General features: G+C 38.7%; 1 protein-coding gene across 13 annotated transcripts in view; it reads right to left on the reverse strand.

Annotated features, from left to right (window-relative positions):
• CLASP1 (cytoplasmic linker associated protein 1) overlaps nucleotides 1–20,910 on the reverse strand; it is a 169,046-nt gene that overhangs the window by 89,310 nt on the left and 58,826 nt on the right. For 12 of the 13 annotated variants that reach the window (XM_046657659.1, XM_046657658.1, XM_046657667.1 and 9 more), the window contains exons 9-18: nucleotides 20,548–20,640; nucleotides 19,241–19,386; nucleotides 18,211–18,346; nucleotides 17,094–17,164; nucleotides 13,389–13,448; nucleotides 11,638–11,715; nucleotides 9,733–9,900; nucleotides 9,104–9,153; nucleotides 8,148–8,318; nucleotides 6,239–6,286 (exon numbers count right to left, since the gene is read on the reverse strand). In XM_046657659.1, coding sequence (XP_046513615.1) covers nucleotides 6,239–6,286; nucleotides 8,148–8,318; nucleotides 9,104–9,153; nucleotides 9,733–9,900; nucleotides 11,638–11,715; nucleotides 13,389–13,448; nucleotides 17,094–17,164; nucleotides 18,211–18,346; nucleotides 19,241–19,386; nucleotides 20,548–20,640 — 1,021 coding nt within the window. The remainder of the gene's footprint in view (nucleotides 1–6,238; nucleotides 6,287–8,147; nucleotides 8,319–9,103; nucleotides 9,154–9,732; nucleotides 9,901–11,637; nucleotides 11,716–13,388; nucleotides 13,449–17,093; nucleotides 17,165–18,210; nucleotides 18,347–19,240; nucleotides 19,387–20,547; nucleotides 20,641–20,910) is intronic. The other variant, XM_046657661.1, reaches the window with a different exon arrangement.

The raw sequence follows: 20,910 nt of genomic DNA on the forward strand, positions 1-20,910 counted from the left end.
TTAGCTCATTCGAGCTTATTTTCACCATGTTATATGCATGCCTTTTCTTTGTCTTGATTTTTCATTTTCCTGTTACTCCCCCTTTGTTTCCTTCTTTTGTCCTAATTTTTTAGAGATATGCCTTACTATCTTTAAGGTAAGAGTCTTAGTGATTAAAATAATATTATTAAACACACTTCTATTAAATCATACTTTTGGGGAGATAGAGTAGTTTTAAGGCCCTCCTTTCCTAAAATTAACTTATTTTGAGATAATAATAGACTCAGATGCAACTCTAAGATATAACACAGAGAGATACCACGTGCTCTTTACCCAGTTTCTCTCAATAGCAAGACCCACAAAATCACAAACAGGACATGGATGCTAATATGCTCCATCGATCTTATTTAGATTTCCCCAGTTTCATCTGCATTTAAATTCTGGCTTTCCTTTGTGGGCAGTCTCTTTTTCCCTCTCGCTGCTTCTAACATCTTCTTATTTAATCTTTGGTGTTCTGCAATTTCACTATGATGTGTTTAACTATGGGTTTCGTTTTATATTGCTTGGGACTTAGTGGGTTTTTTGAATCTGTGGTTTAGTGTCTTTCATCAGTTCTGGAGGATTCCCAACCATTACCTCTTCAAATTTTGTCTCTATCCCATTCTCTTGTCTTCTTAAAATACAATTAGAAACGTTAAATTTCTTCACTATCTTCCATATAATTTAACATCTCTATCATATTTTCCAGCTCTATCCTTCTGCATTACACACTGGACAATTTTTTCCTATCTTAAATTCATGAGTTCTCTATTCAGCTACACTGATTCTGCTGTTCAATTTACCCACTGAGTTTTTAATCTTAATAATTTATTATATTTCCATTTCCAGAAGATCCATTTGTTCTTTTTCAAAACGTGCTTGGTCATTCTTTATATATAGTCTCCTACTCCCTTGCTTGTCTTTCCAGAATTTCTTTTTCTTTGTTTAAATATTAAGACAATGAAATGATAACTTTTCTTGGAATTTTATGAGAATTCTTTAAGATCTAGATTGAAGTGGAACTTTTTCCAATTAGGATCTATGTTTGCTTCTGCTAGTGTCCTGTGCACACAAGCAATCTGCAGCCACTTCAAAATGATTTATCTGTTTAGGTTTTTCAGACCACAAAGGCAGTGTAAATTCCGACCAAAATCCTGCATGAAGGTCCAACTTATGGTTGCAAATTCTCAAGAGAGATTACTTCCCACCTCCACCTAGTATCAAGGTTAAGATGGGGGAAATTCCCTCCTGTCCTCTTCCGTTTAGCAGAGTTAACTTCTTGTCCACCAGCAATGATGTAGGTCTTAGGTGGGGTCCACTTACTTCCTGTCCTCTATATCCTACATACTCATCACAACAAATGCCCAAGGTCTCCAGGATTCAGTCAAAAACCTCAGGATGCAGCCCACTTTGGCCCTCACTTACTAGAGCTCCTACTTTGGCTTAGGTTTGGAGACGTATAGGTTCACTGCTTTTCCTTGGATCAGTAATGTGTTCTCAACTGAGGATCATTCAGACTACTAAATTTGACATATTGCTAAAAATCCAAGTTTCTTATTTCTTTTAAACATTTAAATATAGTTATTTTATATTATACGAAAGATCCTTAAGTCTGGAAGGATCAACTATGATTTTCTATTTTTTTCTCTGCTGCTTCTCACTCACTATAGATGTAACTTGGGACTATGAGCTCACATTAAGCATATTTTAATCTGTGGGAAGTCAGGAACCAGATTTGAGAATGGCTTCCTCTGTACAGGTTCAATGTTTGTTCCTGTCAGGCATCCTCAGGGGCTACAAACAGAGACCACTTTAATTTAATTCATCAACTTGGGGTTTCCCACATAACAAAAATTGAAATCACAACTTGTGTGAGAAGAGAGCTTAGTTACAAATTAGGGACGATTGGCTTTTTCATCTATCCAGGACAAAGTCAAGAGAGATACCATACTAATTTGAAGACAGAGAGTTTTTTTCCTAGTCTACCTTTTCATGGATGTGTAGCACCTTGACAACGCTGGCTTAATGCAGCTCTTACCTCTCACCTGGGATGAGCTCAAGGACTTCTTTCCTGTCCGCCCTAAAGACTCACATTAGTAACTAAGCCCTTGCAGGCCCCTTAAAATCAGTTTTGGGGAGCTTAAAGGGCCTCTGTTGCGCCATACTCAGATATATATTTCTTTTACAGACATAGATTTTGTTTGTTGTTTTTTCATTCTATTAATTTGGTAATATTGCTCTAAGTGCTGTATATGTTTTAAAGAGATGATATAAAATACCCTATGGTCTTTAGGAAAAACAAAGTCAACGTGATAAGTGCAAAAAATAGTAAAAACATACTTCAGTTCTATATTATGACCTATTAGTGACATATTCAACTTCACTCATATTGCGTTGTAACAGAGACAGAAAGTAAGAAGACAGATGTGAAAGAAGAAGAAAATAGCATAAGTAAGAGAAATAGGAGATATGAGAGAACTACACAACAGAAAAAAAAGTTCGGGGAGGGAGTGGCAGAAACAAACAGACAAGTCTATCCGAGGAAAATCAGACCCAGAGGAAAACAAAGAATTGTAGTAGGAGTGTGCCCTTGCCTTCCATGGAATAAAGAAAGACTATTCACATCTCACGGCTTTTTAATGGTGCTGCTAACTAATTTTTTTCAATCACATTGCCATTCTTCTAGCAAAGCCTTAAAAATGGGAAAGTAAACCTGTACACCCAGTTTAACCTGCAGGCACGGTTTTTCCTATATTCAGTTCTCCTAATACAACTGAAAAATCATTAAACAGCCTCATATCATTAGTTTTTTATCCCCCGTATGTTTCAAAATTTGAGCCAATTCTCAATCTAGAGGTTACAGGAATTAAAATGTGTCCTAGGTAAATCTCAACTCTCATCACATTGGGACACTTTGGCATACTATATCTGTTTTACAATTTACTGCTAAGGGGCACAATTAAACCAACCTCTACTCATACGTGGCATTTTCTTTTTATTTATTTATTTATTTTTATTTTTTTTGAGGAAGGTTAGCCCTGAGCTAACATCTGCTGCCAATCCTCCTCTTTTTGCTGAGGAAGACTGGCCTTGAGCTAACATCCGTGCCCATCTTCCTCTACTTTATACGTGGGACGCCTGCCACAGCATGGCTTGACAAGCGGTGTGTAGGTCCGCACCTGGGATCCAAACTGGTGAACCCTGGGCCACTGAAGTGGAACGTGCAAAATAAACCACTGTGCCACCGGGCTGGCCTCTATGGCATTTTTGATAGAATCAAAATTTGGGAAGTTGATTACTTATAAATCTTGCTACCTACAAGCATTCCTCCTCCAAAAAATAACCTACCTCTTATTTTTTAAAGATAATATTAAAAGAAGTTTCACATTCTTTTACTTTTACATGTGTATTTTTTCAATGTGTAAAAAAGTTAATTACTTAAAATTTGGAGTTTGTGGATAAATATACAGCAATACTAAATGTTTTATTTCCAGTAAAACTGAATTAAAAATCTAAGTTCTTTTTCCTGAAGAGCAGACAAGGGTACATAGTTTTTATTTTGTAATCTTAAAATCACCAATAGCTAAACATGGCTTTTAATAACATATGATTATCTTTTCTCTGAAAATAAGTCATCAGTACCCACAGGTCATTCAAGTATCGTAACACATCATTTGAAATTATTTATTTCAGGGTCCAGCCCTAGTGGCCTACTGGTTAAGTTCAGTGCACTCTGCTTCAGCAGTCCAGGTTCAGTTCCTGGGTACGGACCTACACTACTCTGTTAGCAGCTAGGCTGTGCTGGCAGCCCACATACTAAAAAATAGAGGAAGACTGGCATGGATGTGAGCTCAGGGCAAATCTTCCTCAGCACAAAAAAACGAAAAAAAGTTTTATTTCAGGAAGAAATATAAATAATGCATTTCCTAACCATAGTAGCTAAAAAAATGTATTAGATGAGAGTGTATTCATTTGCCATACAACTTCAAGATCTGATCATAAACTTTCTCATGAGTAGCATAAGTCATATATGCTTCCTTCTTCCAAATTCCAAAAATTACCGAACATAACACACTGAAAGATAACCTGGAAATAAACTTTTGTCCAAAACTTGAGCTTTCAGTTCTTCATAAAAAAATATTTTTCTGATTAGTCATAAACGTTAGAAGGGCAACTTGATGTGTATCATAAATAACTCCGAAAGAATACATATTTTTCTCAATTACTATAATAATGAAGTTGCCAGAATTCAAATGAGCTGTCTGAATTTTAAATTTAGAGCATCCAACTACTGATTCAAACTTCTAGCTTTGCCTCCTAATGATGAAAGTACCTATCTCTTCTTGTCTCAGGAGCTAGAGAGTAAAATATTTAACAGATTTATTAAAAAATTTCTTAAAGGTCCATAATGATCTGAAAGTTCAGATTGGAAATGCAGGACAAGATGCCGAGTGATATTTGCTGCTGCCTTTTTCTGAGGCTGGCTGAAAATTCAGATTCCCTTGCTCCTTCCAAACGTAATCAGAATTTTCAGGGGGAAGGACCCAGGACTCTGTTCTTTTAGTAAGCATCCAGGTAATTTTTACAATGAGATGTTTGTTCTTCAAACTTAGGACTATGCTCCTCTTAAAAAATAATTCCATTCCTAATTTTTCCTTTATGAATTCCTTAGGAAATAGCATATGGATTAAAACTATTGTGAACTGCATATACTAAGATAAAATCCAGTCCACTTTGCAGGCTAGTTTTTTATAGAGTGGCTAAAAATATATGAAAGTAGACTAGCAGTTCCTAATTGTTAAATCATTATCCTGAGGGTTGGTGTGTCTACGCCACTATCTTAAGCAAATAAGGTTCCTCTAAATTTCAATTATTTGAAGCATTGTCATGCTTTCTATCTAGAGACTTTGCAAAGGGATGATCTTGTCTAGTATGTGCTAATCAAAGACCTGTACAGACTGAAATAGCTATGTCTAAAATTCAAAAGATAAGGCAAAATCAGGAAGAACTTCTTGATAAAAGCATAAAAAGAAAACAAAGTGGATTTGGATATGTATATTTCTTTTACCATGCTATATCTTTGTGTGTAGTACTATGGAACATGGCACAAAGGCGGCAGTCAATACATGATTGATGAATGGATGAATGAGAGTAAATGAATGAATGGGTATGTGTCAGTGACACAAATAAAAATGGTATCATATAATTCAGTAGCATCTTTAGGAGATAGAAAAGTATTTTAAAAAATTTCTACAAATTACCTGGTAGAAAACCGTTATCAGCCTTTAACCTGAATAAATGACACTGAAATTTATTTTCAAAACAGGAAAGGCAAATCCTGAGAGGCCCACAAAAGCACAAAAGTAAAGAGAAGGAAACAAAGCTTCAGAAGTAATACAATCTGAGACAAGCAGCCCATGAAGACTAGCATACAAGGTCACATGAACGCTCCTCCCCAGTGCGGGCTCAGCACTAAAAAACCACGTACGGACAACATACTTAAGTGTCAAAATTCACAAGAGCAACGACTGAATAAGAAAGGAGAGGAGAATTAAGGTAGAGGTGGGGCAAAAGTCCAGTGGAAACAGAATGAAGAAGAGTGGAGGGAATAGCGTGCAACGTCTCATGCAGGGACCTTGGTGAGGACAAGTGGCGCCAGGCAACACTCGGTGAGGACAGAGGACCGGTGAAAGTAAGACACACCTCAATCACAGAAACAAACCGCTTACCCTCCGCTTTAGTGGCAGTACCATCTTTAAGCAAATTAAAAAACAAGGGAAGGGATAACAGGGAACAGTTAGTAACATTAAGAAAATTAAAAAGCAGAATGTTATTAGCTACTTAAAAAGCAAAAGTACAATTTAAAATAAAATTAAAAGGAAACAATTTCAACAGCAAAGCAGAGTCTGAAGCAAGTAGGTGCGCCTTATCAGCTTGGTACGATGTGCTTTTGCCTTTGGAAAACAAAAGAAAAAAGGGCAACCCAGGGTAGTGCCTCAGTCGGTCGAGTGATTGCTATTGCTTATTTTAGCCAACTCTCATCCTCTTCAGAGCTCCTTTTTCTTAGAACAAGTACTAGCAGAATGGTAAGGAAAAACTGAAAACTAAAATCCTAAAGGGTCACCCAAAGGGCAGAGGCAAGTGAGAAGCTCAGAGAGGCTGGCTCCAGCAACGCCTATCCCAACTACACGTTGAGCAGCAAAGCTGTACAGCATGGTACCTGCGTCAAGGCCTACGGACTCCGTATCTTCCCTCAGGTGTCTGGACTCTAGAAGTTTGGAAAAGGATCATCAGCTTTAATGCTACACTTCTGCACAGATGTAATGTGTCAATCTAAATAGTAATTCTAACAACTTCTCAGTAGGATTACATTCTATTTTAGGGGGTTTTCTGCTTTTTGTTGTTTTGGACATAAGGAAAGTAGAGGTACAGTTTCAGGAAATGGTAAGAGAATGGGAATATTCCAGTCTTGTTATTTGAAAAGGGAACACTAGGCTGAAAATGTATCATCGGTGCTTCTAAAAGGTCAGTTCTGTATCATTAGACCAAATGACCCGAGTGCTTTTACCAGCACTGAGGGAAGTCTACATGGTCTATTGTATAATATCCCAAATATGCACAGAAAAACAAAGACTACTGAGTACTCCAAAGCTGGTTTTTACTCGTTTCCAAGCAATGAAACAAATACTAATTACAAATACTCAAGGTGGATTAAATGTATTGAAACACAGGTAAGTACTTAAAAAATGGAAGTAAAATAATAGAACTACTTCACCATAGGACAGCGGAGTTCTGATGTCTCCTTTACTCAATGATTACACATCAACATAGCAGCATAAACACTCACATGTAATGTTACAATAATTAACATTAGAAAGGTAGAAAAGGAGAGCTCTTATTGGATTTCTTCCCAATCAAAATGCATCTATGTATGAGGTATTTTACCGCAGAGAAAACAGGACTGATATAACAAACGTTCCTTTCAAATTAATAACGTTCCTATCACCATCACAGTTTCTTTCACTATATAGGATAATAATTTACAAAGGACTTTTAATTCCACTTACCCCTATCATATATCTGAGTTAGGTGGCTATTATTACAACTAATTGATGGCTGGAGAAAACAGACTCAAAGATTCCGTGGCCTGCTCAAAGTTACCCAGCTAATAAATGGCAGGCCCAGTAATCTTCTCTTGGTATTCTCTCACTGGGCTTCCATGCTCAAAACATTGTTAGAACATTAGTTTTAGAACTGACTTTGGAATTAGTTTGTAAACCACACAATCAATTCAGTCTCAATGTTTCATGAAGTTTAAATTGTATTAATTTCTATAAAACCCAAAGTAAAACCAATCCAGCTAAGTCATCAGATTTATGCTTGAAACGACTTTGCTCTTAACAAAAATAAAATGAAATAAACTATTAGCCCTACAGAGTGTAGGTGTTAAGTGTCTGCTGAAAAACTGACTTACCACTCTGTCAGATACTAGTTCTTTGGAAAATAACTTTTTTTCATCTTTTGGGCTCTCATTAGGATAAGCGCATGCTCCTCCCAAGATGACACAGGGAAGGACTACACTGTTGTACAACATGCTTATGCTGGTGATCAAGGCCACCACATTCCTCCAGAGGTCCTGCTTGTTGTTGTCCCTCTCCCTCCCTGCCCTCCCCGCTTCCCCACTCCGGGTACACTCTCAAATTGGGAAATATCTAACTACAATGACTATCTTTGGTGAATCCCTCACTAAACCCTTCTGGCTCTGCTCCCATCGATGTCAGGAGGGGAGAAAACCCAGCTTTGGTAATATGGGAGGTGGCTTAGGCGCTGGCTGGGCTGCCATGAAGAGGGAAATGAAGCTGAAGGAAGGCCGTGCTCAGTGCCACATGCTGTGCGAGCACCAGTGTACTTACTTGTCACTAAAAAGGATGATGCTCCAGAGAAAGGGAACACTCAAGAAACAGTGGCTGTTAACCAGCAATCAGTGCAGAGTTACTTATACTTAACTATCAGCCCTACAACAGTGAGAATTTCCTCAATAATGGTTTTTGGTAATTTGCTACATAAATAAGTTTGAGCAGAGGCATCTGGAACAGCAGAACAGGGGAAACGGTGGGAGGTCTGGTTACCTAAGGATGCGTATGACCCTGGAGGCAAGGCTGCGGCAGAGCTGAAAGGTGCAGCGCCTGAAGCCGCGGACACTTTGGATTTGGCACTGGCAGCTGCGTTCACGTCAATATCACTTCGAGACCGCTGGAGGGATCCAGTCGTTGACACAGATTTGGTACTAACTGTAGAAGCTTTAGTGGCGAAGGAGGAAACGATAGTAAGGACCTGACTTTACACATTCTAAACACATATTGTTAAAACTTGATTTGCTTTTCTTGAAAACAAATACCAACTTTTAACAAACACTGGAGCACATAAGTGCTGACCAACAGTTGCTCCTGGTCACTGAAGACAGAGTTCAGCCAATGCTGAAGGAAACTAAAAGTGACCACAACTATACTACACCTATCACATTTATTTTCTTGTAATCAAAGACTACAAACTCCAAAGAATGGACCATATTTCTGGTTAATATGAGAAATGAAATAATAAAACTGTTCACATCTGGCCAGTTTCCTCATGATGTGGCCTAACTGTGCACTCTCACCTAGGCGCCCTCCCGCTCTCAGGAAACATTCCACTCTCCCACCTCCAACAGCCACCGCACTGCGGCTGCTGCTCAAAGCCATCTCCATCACAAGCTGTCTCCACTCTCTTGCTAAGTGACCAGAGCGAAGGAGTGGCACTACTTGTGGTAGTATTCACGTGCTGGAGTGAGGACAGGTCACAGAGCTCAATTTCTCCTGCCGAAGTCATCCCGACAATGTCTTCCTCACAGTGATGGGCCCCTGGGAAAGCAGAGCTCTGCTGGGGACAGTGGGAGCGCAGAGCAGCACACTCTGCAAACCTGAGAGGGACCTGAGAGCAGGCCCTTGGCTTCCAGCAACTGAGCAGCCTCTAGGGGTAGAACAGCCCACCTGAGGTTAAGAAACAGAGGCCTCCCCTGGACAGCCTTCTCCATGGCTGCCAGTCTTACCTCTAGAGGCGGTACTTCCAGTAGGACTTCTTTTGGCAGAGAGCGGCCGACTGAAAACAAAGGTATACATGTGTTTATTATCAAATTTGCACTTTATCTGCATTAAAGCAAGTACATGTCACAACAGGAAGTTATGATAAGAATTATTTCAGAGTTTTCAGAATTTTTCAGGTGATTTAGACCACATCTTATAAACCCCTAATTTCAAACAGCTATCCACATGTTTGTATCTTCCAAACATACAGGGAACTCATAACTCAAGACAGAAATTAGAAATACAGATTGAAGATCATTATACATTAAGTCCTAAGTTTTGAATACCCTCTCTTTCCAAACTTGTGTCCAGGTTAACACTTACACCATCTAAGAAAAACTCACGTGTGCTACTCGTAAACTATATTCTAGGACTACTATATAAATTTATCTAACTATTACTTATGGCAAGATCAAAGCAACTTGTTTCTTACCATTCCCCACAGTATCTCACTTAGTGCCAGAATCCATCTTAAGATGGGGGAACTATAACAGGCACACATCCGCAAAAATTACAGCTAGAATTTGTGTTCTTGTGCAGGAAATCTTTAAATATGAAATCTCAAAATAATGAAAAGCACAGCTGAATTCCTTACTTCAGACTCTCTTGAGAGCTAGAAGACGAGCGATCGGATTGTGGCAGAGACACGATGCTGTCCGAGTTCTTCAAATGGGACTGCAGCGCTTTCTGGTAGGAGGACTCCAAGGTGTGGTACAGGTGCTCAGCTTCTCTGCTGAAGTGACTGTGGAAACCCCAGTAACACCTAGGGGACACATACAAAACGGTTTCCTGTTATGGTCAGTGGATCATAACAGATATTTCACTGAGCTCCGGAGGACACCACACCACCTCTTCAAGGACTGGAATCTGCAGTCTACCTGCTACTAGCAGCAGCATGCTATAAGGAAGAGAGTGTGAACAAAGGAGGCCTGGGAGGAATCCTGACCTCACAATTCACTAGCTGTTTGACATGAGGCAAGTTATTAAACTTCTCTGAGGCTCAGTCTCAGTTATAAAATGGAAATGAAAGGACCTAACCTGCAAGATTTGGGAGGCTTGGAGAAGATGCAGCTAAAACATCTAGAACTATACCTAGAACACAGGAGAGGCTCATTATTGGTAGCTTTTACGAAGGGAATTTGACACTCATTGACTGGAAGTATCTGAAATTGCCTTAGATAAAATGTTCAAAAGAGAATGGAAAGAGCTACTTGAAATCTGTGTTGCATTCTAACTTAAAAAACTAGAAAAAATTGGGCAGGGGGAGAATACAACACAAGGATATAAACAGCATACAATCATTAACAAATCCATTCCCAAGAGTTTTTAGCAACTATTAACTATGTTGCTTATTTTGGCAGGAAATACCCAAGATGAGACTAGAGTAAACACTTCAATGTTATAGTGAGGTCCTCTAGAAAACTCAGAAACCAGGGAAATATAATTTAATGGAGATCAGTCAAGAAGCAATAAGGACTTCAGCAGATGTATTAATGCAGCTAAGGAAAACAATCTTCCAGGCTAGTAAGAACAGATTTTAACCTCTGTCAATTAGAAGAGTTGGTCAACTAAAAAAATAAAAAGAAACAATCACAGGTGCAAAACTAGCTGCACTTATCTATGCACTGCCCACAAGAGAGTAAGTCATAGCATCAAATGTCTGGTATTTACGGTCACAGTGGCAAAATTATCCCAAGGGAGGTAGTGCATGTAGGGGGCCACAGCCACATCACTGGAGCACAGCCAGTCCTAAGGGCAAAACTGCCTCAAACGTGAGACGGCAATAGCCAGCTACCACTGTCACACTCCCAAGCATCGGCTCAATCCACCTCCCTCACCATGACTCACACTTCCCAAGCAGTCACTGATACCTGCACAGGGGTGACCACAGGAAAGAATCCCCACGATCGTGATCTTTCAGCGTAAATCAAAAAGTCGCTTTAGATTACGACTTGGCTTTAACAGAGCTTAATGAGGAAGAGAATATACTGAGCATGTATACTAGTGCTTTTCTGATGAAATGTCATACTTTTTCATAAATTTAAAAATGAGCATTCTGTTGTGTACCTCAGTCCTGTTTATATTCAAATAATATCAATCAGTCTTTCAGGCCTGGGCACTGAACAACTGGCTAAACAAGAAACCACAGAAGTATTTCCAAATGGCCTTTCGAAGTCATGTTTATTTAAAAGTCATGATTAATGAAACATGTTCATGTAACTTAATGAGTTTTTAACAAGGCAATGTAGACAATGCATCCGAAATATAAAAGTAGTGAATAAAAAAAGGGGTGTACAGGGGCATAGTGATTAAGTTCGCGGGTTCCACTTCAGTGGCCCAGGGTTCACAGGTTCAGATCCCAGGTGCAGACCTATGCACTGCTCATCAAACCATGCTGTGGTGGTGTCCCACATACAAAACAGAGGAAGAAGGGGACAGATGTTAGCTCAGGGACAATCTTCCTCAAAATAAAATAAAGTGATGTACAATAAACACTTACTTTCTGGCTTCTATCCTTGCTTCAGAGTCAGCATCATGTATTCCCTTCTTTATTGTTTCAGCTAATACTGATATGTGTCTAGATATTTAGAGAAGAAACAGTAACAATCATTAATATATGGTTTTATGTGGATGAAAACAAGTAGGAGAAATAACTTCAAAATGGCAACGTAGAACTTAGGGCCTTTGCGCCAAGTGAGTCAACTAACATGCCATTTGGAAAATCAGAACACCCTGCAGATCTTCTAACCCCTAATTCTGTGCCAATACCCTACCTCCAGCCCTACCCCACCCCCACCAAAGTACCCAAAGACCCTACTGTCTTGTGTGATATTTTTTAATACAAGCCGATTGTTTTTCAGGCCAAACTTATTTAGCCCAATCTTCTATGAATCCAAACAAAAAAACCCTATTTTTCCATGGTCAGAGCTAGTTTCTATGGAAATTATAATGAGATAATAATAATCTTAATACGAAAGAAACTAACTATATCACATTTCTGTAATTAAACAGAGTATTTTTTCAAGTTCCAATATGTAACATGAACAATTTTATAAAATGATGCAACCATTTTATAAATAGGTATTCTCTTTTGTTATGTTCTACCCTTGCTGAGAAGAAATCAACAAACTGTCTCATCAAATATTTAACAAAGTTTTAAGAAAAGGGAAATGATCAGAATGAATAGTTTGACAGAACAAAATCAGTTACCAACTCTACCAGCCCATTCCAGGTCTGTGCCTCCTTACCTTCAGGCGTACAATAAACATTTAGTGAGCAGCCAGCTAAGCGGCCGAGGCTGAGCCGGGAGGTGATGAATGCATGAGACTACATCTGAGTTCTCCATGATTTTCTGTTCTACTCACCTGTTCCCCTATTAAATCCGTCCTCCCACCTTCCACCTCTAATTCTAAAACTAACAGACTAAAGAACAAAAAAGTATTGGAAGAAAATGTGTGACTATCTTCTAGATTCACAAATCCTCAGAGGAAATTTGGCCTCTGGGAGGCTTGGCTTTGCTTCATCTCTGACCACTGCTGTACGGAACAGGACTCCCAGGAGTCCTCAATTTATTAAAATTCCACTACTAATAAAACATTTAATAGCTGTAAAGTTCTTCACAAACTATACGACATACCATTAAAAAACGAGTGGCACAACGTCATCTATTGTCTCCAAATTTAACTCAGAAAGAATAGCAGGCACCTACAATTGATAGGAACTAAAAATGGCAAAGAGTGAATCTCAAAATTAATAGAGACGTGCTTCTTCAAGAATTCTACCATAACTCTACTTTTCATCCTGATGTGAAACTTAAACCAACCTGAATAAAGAGAAAATTGCTGACTTTCTGATACAAAGGGATCAAAAAGAAAACTTTGAAACGAGTGAAATTTCTTTAAGGACTTGAGAGTTACACCTTCCCTACTGAGAGCAGCTTTAAACACTGACCTCGTTGGAACTGACGGGAATGTCACGCAGCAGGATCAGTCACTAGAGTGAATCCTGGCTCTGTAGTTCCCATGGTGCACATCTGTCCACATCTCTGGGCGCACTAACATTTAACTCAATGAAACTCACTACAAGCTGCTGCCAATATTACGTGCTCCACATCAGCAGAAATAACACAAGTAGTCTGCCCAAATGTTTAGATTTCTTCATTTTTTTATAGCAAGTGGGTTGGACCACTTACTGAGGCATTAAATCTCAAGATTGAATTCAGAGGAAAAAAACAGCAAATCAGATGCTCACCGTTCCAGTGAATGTGTTTGCCATTCTTGTAAAAGTAAATCTAAAAATTCAAAACAGCGCCTGAAAATGACGAAGAAAAAAAATATGTAACTTAGTAATTTGTATGTTAGTAAAAATAAGAGCTTTTTTCTTGAGTGACCCAACATTACTATTTCGACTTGGTATATTTCTTCTAATTTTAATGATTCACAAAATGGAACATAAATATGGAATCAAAATTGATCGAAAACCAAAGCAAATGAAAATAATTAAGCATCTACAGTAGTCAAAACGAAAAATCATAGGGATAAGGGACAGGATACAAGATTTCCCTTCAAATCAGAAATGTGAGCTTCACGGTAACATTACTGAGAGGGTGCGTCACTGTCATTTGTTTTTAAACTCCCTCAAATAACACATTAGTACAGAATGCACACATGCACAAAAGATGAGCGTAATTACAGAATCAGGCAACTGGTCTTTGCATTAATTTCACAGACTGTCTTGCACAAAAAAAGTAAAAAATACCCTGAAAAACAGTACTCGCCAAGTGTTCCTGCTAAGAAGGTCCTAGGGTAGTGCTTCAAATAGATTTTCACTAGCTACTTAGCTATTTTCCTCTTTTTAATCTTTCAACATCCTTTCTTTTCAAGCCTTTTCACTTTTGTGATCTTTTGTGGCCTGATTTGTGCACAAAAACAATTCCGGTCTCATTTTCTTTGGATTACATCACCACTTTGGGTCCTACCTCTTTATAATTGCCTTTTTCTAAAGTCCAGGATATCTATCTTTGTAGGAGTAAATCTTAACAGTTTTAGGAATCCATTCAAGGAAACAAATCAAAAGGTAATCTCTCTAATGACCAGACTTACTCTCCCATGATCCTCCCAATTCAAAACCTCATAATCTGTACAATTACTCACTCAATAAATCATTAATAAACTCTTACACTGTGCTAGATAGTAGAGATACACTGGTAACCAAGACACAATCCAGCAAGACAGAAAGACAGACAAGAGATAATTACCGTGTGCCAGGACCACACAGGAGAGATATTGAACTCAGTCCTAGGGCTGGTAACAGTGCAGGCACGGGGGCATGCAAAGCAAACCCTCTCTAAGGAAAGACACTGACCTACGCCCACAGCCTTCCTCACTGTCGCTTTCCCCACTCTGCCACAACCTAGGCCGTGTTTATTCTACTTCTACCCTTCTCCCCAGGTCATTTCCTGGTCTAGATTTTTCTTGTCTCTTTTCTTCACCTATTCATCATTCAAAAAGCAGTTCAATTTTCAACTTGTCTATGAAGCTTCTTGGGTATATATCAGCTGGTTTTAATCACTATCCTCTATGAACTCTTAAATCCACAAAACATGTTGTAATTCACTCTTACATTGCTTTGCATTCATGTTTTTAATCTCCCCAACTAAATTATAAACTTCTCACAGGCAGGGAGATTGTGCACCCATCTCTTGCCAATTCTACGAAGCAAAGCTAGGTACAGGTTGAACACATGACAAAAGTGCACTGCCTTGGTTATGGTGAACTCTTCGGCTTTGTTCACCTTCCTGAAAGCAAGAGGCTCTGGGCCAGATGGTCCCTACTACTTCTTTCAGTGTTAAGACACATGGTTCTGACTGACATTCACTCTAACTAAATATAAGAAGAGCAATCTGAGTGTGTGGTTCAGAAATCGGTGAAGGGGTGGCATTTCTACTGTCACAGTGATTGCAGGTTGCTACTCATATCTAGTGCCAGAGGCCAGAATCATTAAATACTATGGACTGAACAGTGTTCCCTCAAAATTCCTATGTTGAAGCCCTAATCCCCAATATGATGGTATTTGGAGCTGGGGCCTTTGAGGTCATGAGGTTCACATGAAGTCGTGAGAGTCAGGCTTTCATGATAGGATTAGTGCCCTTCTAAGAAGAAACACAAGACAGTGCACTCTCTCTACCATGTGAAGACAGCAAGAAGGTAACCATCCACAAGCCACCCTCACTGGAACCCAACCATGCTAGCACCCTGATCTGGGACTTCCAGCCTCCAGAACTGTGAGAAAATAAATTTCCGTTGTTTAAGCCACCCAGTGTACAGTATGTTGTTATGGCAGCCTGAGCTGACTAAAACACTAAACCTCCTGTAGTGTTCCACAATGATCTGTGTCACTTCATTGAAGGAACTCTGCCTTACACAAAGGAAAAACACATTCTGAATTTCTCCTGAGAATCTACAAAAATAGAGATGATAAAAACCAGCAGGAGCAACAAATTCTAATAATGGTTACAATTTATTAAGCTTTCACTAAGTGTCAAACCCTGTTTCCCAAAATGACCGTGAATCCACAGAACAACTCTGCACAGGGGTACTCTCCTTCCTAACATGTCAAACAACTAGTAAGAGGGAGGAGGCAACGCTTCGACGGAAGTCTGTCAGGTTCGGAAGTTCACTATCATCCCTTTACCTTGCTGACATTACACTCTCATCTCTAGGGGGCGCTGAAGCTGATCCTCTCTATCCCAAGAAGCTGAACTGTGGGTCAAGGGCACAGTGCATTCCTCAGAGATATACAATTGAGCCATGCAGTTAGAAGTTAAGCTTTTTCAGTGGAAGGAGCAAATTTCTTTTTTCCTGGCTTTACATAGTTGAATTATTCCCCTTTTCCCCCTTATGCCTTCCATAGAGCTGTTACTAAGATGGATGTGGGGTCACCTCATGCTCAGAAGGGTCTCCAACCCGTGGAACATGGCAGGACCAACATGACACCCTGGGAAAGGAGGGAAGCAACAAGCGACTGAGGCAAACTGGGCTCTAAGCCCTAGAGTGAAGGGCCCTTTCACTGGACAAGGATGAAGATGCAGAACTACAAGAATGCAGCCAAGAGCCCGCTGCCCAGGCCTGCCATTAATTTACCCTATAAAGCTCCTGATACAGTCCATCGAGAGGCTTCAGTGATGACCACGAATCCCCTCAAAACTCTACACAAAACTTTTCTGTGTATTTGCATTTTCCTAGGAAGATATAATAGACTCTCAAAAGACTCTGTGACTCAACAGTCCAGAATCACAGATCCCAGCTAGAAGAGCCCTCATCCCTCACATGTGGCCTAGGGCAGCTCACCAGGACACGAGACAAGACAGGGACTTGGGAACAAAGCCCCAGCTAGCCACGCAGGTTGTATTTTCTGAGCATTATCTCCCACAGCTGTGTAGCAGAAGCAAATGACTGGTCAGGACTCAGAATTTCAGAAATCAATATCAGAAGATGCAAACAACATAGACCTCCTCCTAGCTATGTTAATATTAAATAACTGACATTAATTGTTACAATGTTTTTTTCTTGCTTGTAGTTACTGCCTTCATTCAGAGAATGAGGTACACCAATGACAGAGGCAGAGGGACTATCTCAAGAAAAGATGCATAGTGGGTCCTCTCCCTTTCTCCCTCCAAACAGCCCAACTGACTCACTCACACACACACACACACACACACACACACTCTCTCTCACGCACACACACATACACACGCACAAATGCAAAAATAACAGTTGTCCCAATTTACTTTCCAGCCTATTTGGAGATCATGATCCTTCAATCCAAAGGCATTCATTATAGCAATCTTACATAATATTATTTCAAACATGAACTTTTTTCTAGGGAGGGAAATCTGGAATTTGTTTTGGTTTTTAAACAATTCCAAAGTAATGAGGAAACTGTTTCAAAATTTACCTTCTAACTGCAACAGACTTGGAGGTACAGTTGCTTGTTATGACAGGTATCAGCCTAGGGATGTGTGTGTGCTGTGAAGAACAACAGAACACAGAAGTGAACACTTGAAAACACAAAAATAAAACAAAAGACAACTACTTCCTCCCTAACTAACTATTAGCATTTACATATTCAGAATTAAGTTTACAAAGGAAGAAGAATTTCATTGGATATTGCCAAAGGCCCTGACAAAACTGTATTACAAAGCCAAAACGGATAACACAATGATACATACTTAAGTCCAAAATCAAAACAAATCATTGGCATGAAGTCTAAACAATCTGAGCAGTCGAGATCTGAGTGAGGTCAAAAGGGGTCAGCGGACCAATACATTTTGATATTGCTTCAACGAAAATGTCCAATGATGGCTTTGGATGTAATGTTTGAAGTAGGCAGTGTAAACAGTAAGAACAAGAAATAATACAAAGTGAGTAACCCACAATAACCAGGAGTGCTCTGGATAGATTTCAGTTAACGCCATCCAGCCCCAGTCTCAAGGGTTGGTTTTCGGAAAAAGGGATCTGAAGGCGGGGAGGAGGTGACGTGGAGAACTTTCATTTTAAGCCTTTGTGAACTATTAGGTTTTACTGAAACTTGTATGTAAATTACTTGGGTAATTATTTAAATTTAAATAAATAAGTATTTAGAAAACTTAACTGAAGAGAATATTTTGTTTCTGTGCTTATATGCAAATAATTAAATTAAAATTTTAGGGGAATAACAAAACCACAATACAAAGACCTAAAATGGATTAAGGAGGGAAGAATGCGAGTGATACCTGCAGACACAAAGAAAAGAGTCTCAACAGAAGCAGATGCAGATGTTCAAATATTTAAAACTCATGATGAGTCAGTCAATGATCAACACCTCAGTAACTATACACCATGTCCATAATTTGCATTATGGAATGTAAAGGGCTCTATGCTATAATTAAGTGGGGAATAAAAGGCCAATGTTGTATTACAACATGATTCCAACTATACGTAATCACTCTAATGAAAAATGTCTCTAATATCACTTATCAACCACCAATATTTACCACTTGCTTACTCTATGTATGGTCTCAAAACATACTTACCCGAATGATTAACCTAACAGCTACAACACCAGAAGTAGCCATAATTTTGGCACTGTTTGGAATTAAATTAAAGATAGTTGGCATAATGGCTTCAGCTCCATGGTCAAATTTATTCCCCAGAACTGATGACAGATGCCTACAATAAGAAATGAATACTGGACTGTAGTTATATTTCTTGCAAACAGTGAAGCATATAAACCACAACATTTTAGAGCCTTAATTTAAAGCTATCTAGGGATAAAGGACAAAGGTCTAAATAAGATAATTTAAAAATATTTCCAATGTGCATTTGGAGGACTTGGCAAATAGCTACTAGCACAACAGTTTGCTCCTTCTTTTTTAAATAAATCATTTCCAACTAAGCAGTCTCAAAATAGCAAAAAACAAATTGATCATATACCAATAAAACATAAGTATGAAAAACCTTTCTCAACCTTTTTTGTCTTTTGCCCTTTTATTTTTAACATATAATATTCATGCTTCAATATCGGACTGTAGCCAAAACTTTAAACAGCTGCAATGCTTTCTTAGCGCTGCTGCTGCTTTGATATTCTGACATACTTTTTAACACAGAAGTTCTAGCTTCAAACACTGATACAGGTTTAGCTAGGATAAAACTGTACTCCAGTACATATCTTTAATTTTAACTTTATAGCTACAGTACTCTTCTAGAAACAAACCAACAAAAATTCTCATAATCACGTTATATCCTGTAAGCAAAATCAATGAAAAAAGTGAGAAACAGAATTTATACAATTTCATTTTCCATATTATTAACCATAATTGCTTCAAGTTTAAAATAGAGGCTTCAGAGCTAAGTCACTGAATAAAATTTAAAATCTGCCACACTTTACATAATTGGGCAGGAAATACTGTAAAAGTGCTAAGAGAAAGGTAACTGGAGTGGGTCTTGGGAACTAGTCAGAAGCTGCATTAGAGACCCATCGGACACATTCAATGAACCATCTCTGAAGCACTGTGGCAAGGCTATTTGAGGATGTGTGAGAATCCGGAGCGTTGCAATCCTTACCCCAATGTGATACAAGCCTCCCGCACTACCTGAGACCGCAGATCCTTAGCAGATAGTTTAAAGGCTCCATCCAAAAGACGCAAGTGTTGAAAGAAGTTATCATACTCAGCAGCACCAGCCAAAAGTAAAGATCTAATCTTTTTTAGCTAATGGGAAAGAAAAAATTAAGAGAGAAAGAAAACAATTCTTAAAACAGAATACATGAAACAACAGAAGCCATCAAATATGACAGATCAACATCAAAGTTAAACGATACAGAAACAGTTTTCCAAAAAGAATTCAGCCAATTAAATATTAGCTAATACACTGAACAAACCAATTCTTTTTCTTTTTTTTGAGGAAGATTAGCCATGAGCTAACATCTGTGCCCATCTTCCTCTACTTTATATGTGGGATGCCTACCACACCACGGCTTGCCAAGTGGTACACAGGTCCGCACCCGGGAACGAGCGAACCCTGGGCCGCCGAAGCAGAATGTGCGAACGTCACAGCTGCGCCACCAGGCCAGCTCATGAAGAAATCAATTTTTTAAATATACTATCTGTGATAAACATATTACAATTCTACAAAATGTATTTTTAATTGGAAATATTTTAGTGTATTTACAGATTCTATGCTAATGATTAAAAAACGAAAACCTTCATTTTAGCTTGTAAAAAGCTTCTCCCCTAAGCTTTCCTTCTCCCACACTCCACTCTGACTGCCATTTATTTAACAAGTCAAAGGAAAGAGCAATCTACAGTCTCTTTATAGAATCCCCCACCGTAGCATCACTAAAAGGCTGGTCTGAATTTGGAACAGAATACAACAGCAATTTTACCACCTCTCTTCTTGCCAGCCAACCACTGTGAAACAGCTTTCCTGAGAGAAGACACACCCTCATTTTAATGTTTAGCCCACTTATTTTCATTAATCCTCTTCTAAAAATAGGACAGAATTTTCCAGCAAGTTATATGAAAAAAGGAACAGAGGGACACACACTGAACATGCCACTAAGAAGCCGCTTTACTGGCAACCATCAGAGGATCCAGTCTTTACTACAGTGAGAGTGCAGGCCCTCAACAGACAACCCAGTCAGGCTTTGTCAAAAGTACGGGATATATAGAAGGGTGCAAGTTGGATGTTTTAAAAATAGAAATAGAAGTGAGGTTACTCTAGTAAAAAGTGAAAGCGTAAATATGACTATTTATATTTAAAATGTCTACTACTTAAAATTCATTAGCGTTATACCCCAATTTCATAATAAAGTAATTAGAGTATTTAAATAAATCTAATGAAAATGTAATCACATGAAGTCAACAGCTTACAGCATTTACTCTTTGCTCCCAATCATGCTTGTCATCAGATAATATTTCCCTAATCTTGTTTATGGATTCCTCAAGGTCTCGGCTGGAATAAATCTGTAAGCAAAATTAATTTACAATCAATATAAACAAAGATTACTTCTTAATTATATGAAGTCAAAAGCATTTAGTAAATGTAGTAAAAGAAACCATTTCATTTTTCAGAAGGACCTATGAGATCCTTCTAGACACATCTAGACAGACTTGTCTTAGAATGAGCTTTTTCCCCACTGTGAATACATACCCACTAGATTTGATGTCCATGAATGGATAACCTTGCCTCAAACACAGCTTTACTATAAACTTAACAGATGATTTCATGTACAA

This window comes from Equus quagga, chromosome 4 (genome assembly GCF_021613505.1).
Source record: "Equus quagga isolate Etosha38 chromosome 4, UCLA_HA_Equagga_1.0, whole genome shotgun sequence".
NCBI lineage: Eukaryota > Metazoa > Chordata > Mammalia > Perissodactyla > Equidae > Equus > Equus quagga.